Consider the following 6,000-nt stretch of genomic DNA (forward strand, 5'->3'; position numbering starts at 1 on the left):
AAAATTATTTCATGTTTTTTTTCTAGATTGTGAATAATACATATATCTGTGTATAGTTTATGGCTGTTTCAAGAAAATAGGGGTATGTCAACATTAGGGGTTGTAGCCGTAGGAGATTTGGTACAGTTTTGGATACTAATAGGACCCAAATATCATCCTCAGTATTATCTTTAATAGAAAGAAGTCCTGAAAATAAAAAGACCGTATCTCAATTACTTTGTTTATTTTAAAATTAATACTACTGTGGATACTCTTACTGTATCTGGAGTTTTGGCAGGGTTTTGTTTTTTTGCTACCAAACTTCTACATATACAGAACTACTCAGGAAATTCAAATAAAACTACTATATAATTTTGATTCAAAATCATACCTGAATTTTATTGGGCACAATATGACTTTGTTCACAAAATTGTCTTTGCTAGCTTCATTAGGTCTTAATTGGTTTTCACTGAGTCGTGAATGTTAGAATGTTTCTGGAATATCTAAATGTATTTGTCAACCTTTCTCAGTGAAGGCCCTTGCTTATTGGCAAATTTGTCCATTTTGATGAAAAAAAAAACCTTTACAAGGGGACCTAATGTCATTACAATTTGGGAAAAAAATGGGATTTAGAAGTCATGTGAATATGAATGTTTAACCTAAAACACTGCAGTTGTTTTTGAAGGAATAAAAGCAGAACTACACATTTTACTGTTTGCATATTTTTAATGTGTAGTAAAAAGCAGTGTGGATTCTGCAGTGTTGTGTTATTTAGTTGTTCTGAAGCTGAATTGCAGAGAAGTGCCACCCTGGCTCTTAATGTAATACATCCCCAAGCTGGATAGAAATTGCCTTAGGTTTGCCTGCTCTAGGGTAACTAGAGGTGTGCTGAGGTTCAGAGACAAGAAACTTGGTGTTATTGTGTTTGTTAAATACCTATTCTCTGCAACAGCCTTCAAATACCTATATTAACATACTGTGCCTAAATATTTCACGTTAATTGGTTTGCTGAAAATTAGTGTTACTGATGCAACAGTGTGCTAATGCTACGTTGGATGCTGTTCTGTGCATTTTCATTAATAACTCGTGTTTTTGAATTGGATTAAATTGAGAAGGGTTTAAAAACTGGTGAATTTAAAATGGTTTTGATTGTATAATGAGTTTCTTGAAGTCCTCAAAGAATTTCTGAGAAATTATAATATTATCAGGCACTGAAAATAGCTTTTGGTTGAGTAAGCTTAGTGTCTCCTGGTTTTATTGTGCAAAAGTTCTTGGACTTTTCAGTGAAGTCCTGTTGGAGAGTTTTTTAGTTTCAAAAGCAAACTCACTGTTAATAGGCTGTCATCATTTTTAGTGTTACCTCAGTGTCTGTAATGTGCTAAGTGATAAATGCTAAGAAAATATGTCCTTTAAGACAAAAGACATCAAGTGAAGGAAGTCAGAACAGAATACAGTCTACAAATTTTAGAACTAATACTAAAAGACATATGTATAGCACTCATTTTTATTCCTATTTAATTCTTTATTCGTCTTAACAATGTAAGCATGTACACAGTATCTCACTGTGTGCCAGAAAGCTGTCTTGGACCATAGAAGTCATTGGGCAGATGTTATTTCTCTAGAGGCTAGTGGTGCCAGCATTCTATTAGGTCCATCAGCATAAAGGGGTTATGCTCTGTTCCACTTAGCAGTGCGTGCTGGAAAGCTAGGGTAATTCCTAAAATGCCTTGATGCTTTGAAATACATATTTCTCCTCACTGCTCAGCAAGAGAATCTGGGGTCTTTTTTCCTTTTTTTTTTCCTTATCTTTAAATTATATTTGAGATTATAGTTAAATGCATATAGAGAGTTTTTAGAACATCAAAGCCAAGTGACACACATGCTTATAAAAGATGCAAGTGAAGATATGAAGTGCACTTCAGCTTTGTGAGACTTTTATGGTTTAATCTTACTGAAGTACAGTTTTTCCTATCTGAGTGACTTTTGGTAGACCAGCCATGTAGGTGTCTCTCTGTACCTGAGACTGCAATGCTTAAATAGAGCATTCATCTCAGAATTCATGTCTTGGTAGCCCAGGCCCAAAAAAAATGTAGCCCAAATACCTCTTTGAAGTGGTATGGTGAGCAGCTTTCATCCTTCAGTTAATCCGCTTGCTCCTGGCTGGAGCAAATGTCTAGCTGTTCTGAAATACAGTAAGTGTGCTTGTGTTTCTCTTGTCAAGCTAGACAAGAGAAACTTGTACTTGACTGGCTAACTGGAGAACCTGACTGTGTTTCAGTCTCAGGTGTGTTGCTTGTTTTTTTATATTAACTCTGAAAGTTAATAGACATGCATAATACAAATACAGGTTGCTCAGTATTTGCTCTGGAGTGAGTAAGATAGGGTAAAACTGTAGTTAACCCGTGTGAGGCAAGTTACTTCCAGTATTTTTCTTGTCATATTGTAGTATTTTCAGTAAAAAGAATCTGGTAGTCCTCCTTCGGTTGTCTGCCCTTTTTTTATATATATTGGCATGTCTGAAGAGAGATGAAGTTAGGCATGATATTGCAGAACTAGTGAGGGTCTATCACGAGGTAGAAGGATGGTTTTCTGCTGATGATTTCAGTATGAAAATAAGAGGTAGTTAAAGTAAAAATACCATCTTGAATGGACAAGAATCTTGTATCTTTTTGTGCTGCAACATGCGTTGTCTTCTGCCTACAAATTCAGGAAGGCAGGGGCGTGGAATAAATTTTTTTCAGTATGTGTCAAAATTTCAGGTATCCTCACAGTTCTAGTTAAATGCATCTCTTCTTTATGGGATGGTGCAATTCATGGCTCACTGTTCCCTCCACTGTTACCTCAGGTAATTCACAGTCTGTTGCTGTGATTGCAAGATGAAGATGAAAACTCTTCGTAGCTGCTCTTTTGTTTATAGTGTAAAGCAGCACGTCAGGACTGTTGAAAAAGGTCTGAAGTGCATTAGCAGTATTTTGACCTTGAACAGTTTTGAGAGTCATGTTACTGTAAACCAGTTGCTTAACTTGCTACTGTCCTACCTGTTCTTTTCAGTATTTCTGTTAGAGCAGAGTCAAGAGAAGTGAACGTGCTTATTTCTGAGTCACTGCTCCTCTGACATGGTGGCAGGAACATGGTGAATAGCTAAACAAAATTAGCATTTCAATCTTTTAGAACAAGGTGGCATAGAGTTTTGAGTTGGAGCGTTTAATTTTGGGAAGAGCAACATGGTTAAATTTATCTCTTACCAACATGAGTGAAGACTTTTTTATTATATCATAGGAATACAAGATGCAAGGGTAGTTAATTCTTGTATGATGTAGACATGATAATATCAACAAATGAATGTGCAGACAGAGTGAACTGGAAAAAATAATTCTGATTTTTGCACTTCTATGTATAGTCAGTAAAACTTGCTGCAAATTGCAAATTTTCTGGTAGAGAGTTACCCAAAGGTTACTTATTGCTGCTGGCAGGCTCCAGCCCCATTGCAAGAGAATCTGGGGTCTTTTTTCCTTTTTTTTTTCCTTATCTTTAAATTATATTTGAGATTATAGTTAAATGCATATAGAGAGTTTTTAGAACATCAAAGCCAAGTGACACACATGCTTATAAAAGATGCAAGTGAAGATATGAAGTGCACTTCAGCTTTGTGAGACTTCTATGGTTTAATCTTACTGAAGTACAGACAAAAACATGAGGGTGCATTTTGCTGCTTCAGCAGTTCTCTTCTTGCAGTAGACCCTCTGTAGCTACATTTTGGGAAGGACAACAAAACCTCATTGATTGGTTGGGAAAAAGTTGACAAATATAGTTGTACTAACCTAAAGAAAAAAGGTTGTTGGGTTTTTTTTTTTTTAAAAATGGTGATCTGAAGAGGTACAAAAATATTTATAAGTTCACATCATGAAGAAAACATAGGTGATGTTTGGTTGTTTTAGCAGACAAAAACTGTGACTTGAACTGTTCTTGTTATACATTACTCTTATCTGTACAAAAGTAGTAATGTAATTATGTCAAGAATCTCCACAAAGTGTTGCAATCTGTCTCATGCAAAATGCATGATATTGCATTTATTTGTATTGCAATATCTTCCAGAAGTCTGGGATGGAGCCTGAATTTCTGATGTGATATGTACTCTACAAACACATAACAAAAGCCTTGTTCCAAAATTTTGGTGCACGTAGATTTAAGATTTATTTTTTTCAGGTATCCTAAAAAGAGCTTCTAGTTTTATTTTTTTGGTTATAACTTTCACTTTGCCTAATATTCACACTGATTATGGTATAAATTTCCTTTGCAGTTTACGTGTGAACTTGGACATGGGTAAGGCAGCCTATGGGTGGATGATTATGAAAGATGACAATATTCCTGGAACAGTTGTTCGAACTAGCACCATACCAGAAGAGTTGGGACGATTAGTTTATTTACTAACGGATAAAACAGGTATATCAGGTTACAATTCTGAAATATGATACTTTTATAAAATTTCTAAACTTTATACTGTATTTGAATATGCTAACGTAAGAGTAGATTTGGACTACTGATTTTTGTTTTTCAGTAAAGTTTTAAGCATGTGCTTGAGGACTTTGTACCAATGGCTTAGGTAGGCCAGTACTTACATGCTAAAGTCAGTATTTGGTAGTAATCTGATTTATTTCGGTGGGAGCACTCCTTCTGTAGTAAGAGGACACTGGATTGCATGAGAAAGAGCACCACATACCTTACTCTGAAAAGACTCTGGAATAAGGAGTCACTCAGGACGCTGTTTTATTCTGCACTTCGTTTCTACTGCAATATTGTATGATAATAACAGTTAAAAATAGCCTTTGAGAGAGCAAGTCATTTCCAAAACAAGTGATAACACCAGCTTCCAAAATGAGATCTGCTGTCACTATGAAGTTAGCTGCTGTTTAAGTTACAAAGGCCAGTTCTAGAGCTGCTGAATGATTTAATCTTCAAAACTGTAATCTGTTACTCTACCTCACCTGGTATATTGGAACCTGCAACCTTTACCAGGATCAGAAGGTAGGTACCAAGTATGTGAAGTAGTAATAGCTTGTGTTATGCTTTCTTGGTTCTTTCTGAGATTGAATAAATCATTTCTGGTAGATCTGGTGGGTTTTTTAAGAAGCTGAACTTTTGAACTGAGAAAGTTGTTTCTCAAAAAGCTGAAGAATTCTTTTAGTGGTTTGAAATAGAATATAGTTTAAAATCATGAGAAACTGTTGGGAAGAGCAGAGGTTGACCTCTGATATACTGTTTAGAAAGCATAATACACAGTTTATATCTCCTTCTGTTTAAAATAGTTCCACATTTTCTCCCATGCTGAACACTTCCATTACTGCATATTTTGAAGTGAAATGTAAATGTAATATGTTGTCCCATTTTTAAAACACATTTTCATTTTTTTTCTATAGATACGTATGTTATCCTATACATGTCTGAATACTGTTCCTCTATTTTGTAAAAGATCAAGTCAACTACCACCTTTCTTAGTATGTAGAAAAGTGTATTGCTAATTATAGTGTGGTAATCCTTCAAAGCAAGTGAACAATTCTTTTAACAAATTTTATTTCAGTTAGCTAATGATTTTTATGTATTTGAAACTACTTAAGGATTTTAATTGCACCCTCCATCATGATAATTTATGTAACTTTGAGTGCTGTCACATTGAAGACTTGAAATATGTAATTTACAGCATATGTTTGGAAAAAGAGAACTATGTTCTAAAATAATGAATTTTCAAAACAATGTAGTAGCCCAGAACACTACTTGCCCAGAGCACTACTTTGTAAGCAAAGCCAACATCTACTTTTTCATCTTCGCTGAAAGAGATTCCAGTTACTCTACTAACCTGAAAATACAGTTCAATCTACTTACAGTCAGACTGCACTGAAAATTTTAGGTCTTGCTAAATAAAATACGGTTTGCTTACACAACTCTATGATGCAGGAATTATATTCTGACTTTAGTGACCAGCTTGTATTCTGAGGCATAAGAATCAGTATATTATCTTCTTTT

At 35.0% G+C, this 6,000-nt stretch overlaps 1 protein-coding gene across 3 annotated transcripts in view; it reads left to right on the forward strand.

Moving 5' to 3' along the window:
- The window catches only part of ATP9B (ATPase phospholipid transporting 9B (putative)), a 156,559-nt gene that overhangs the window by 111,380 nt on the left and 39,179 nt on the right, over positions 1-6,000 (forward strand). For all 3 annotated transcript variants that reach the window (XM_064666174.1, XM_064666193.1, XM_064666184.1), the window contains exon 13: positions 4,280-4,422. In XM_064666174.1, coding sequence (XP_064522244.1) covers positions 4,280-4,422 — 143 coding nt within the window. The remainder of the gene's footprint in view (positions 1-4,279; positions 4,423-6,000) is intronic.

This window comes from Pseudopipra pipra, chromosome 1, assembly GCF_036250125.1.
Source record: "Pseudopipra pipra isolate bDixPip1 chromosome 1, bDixPip1.hap1, whole genome shotgun sequence".
Taxonomy (NCBI): domain Eukaryota; kingdom Metazoa; phylum Chordata; class Aves; order Passeriformes; family Pipridae; genus Pseudopipra; species Pseudopipra pipra.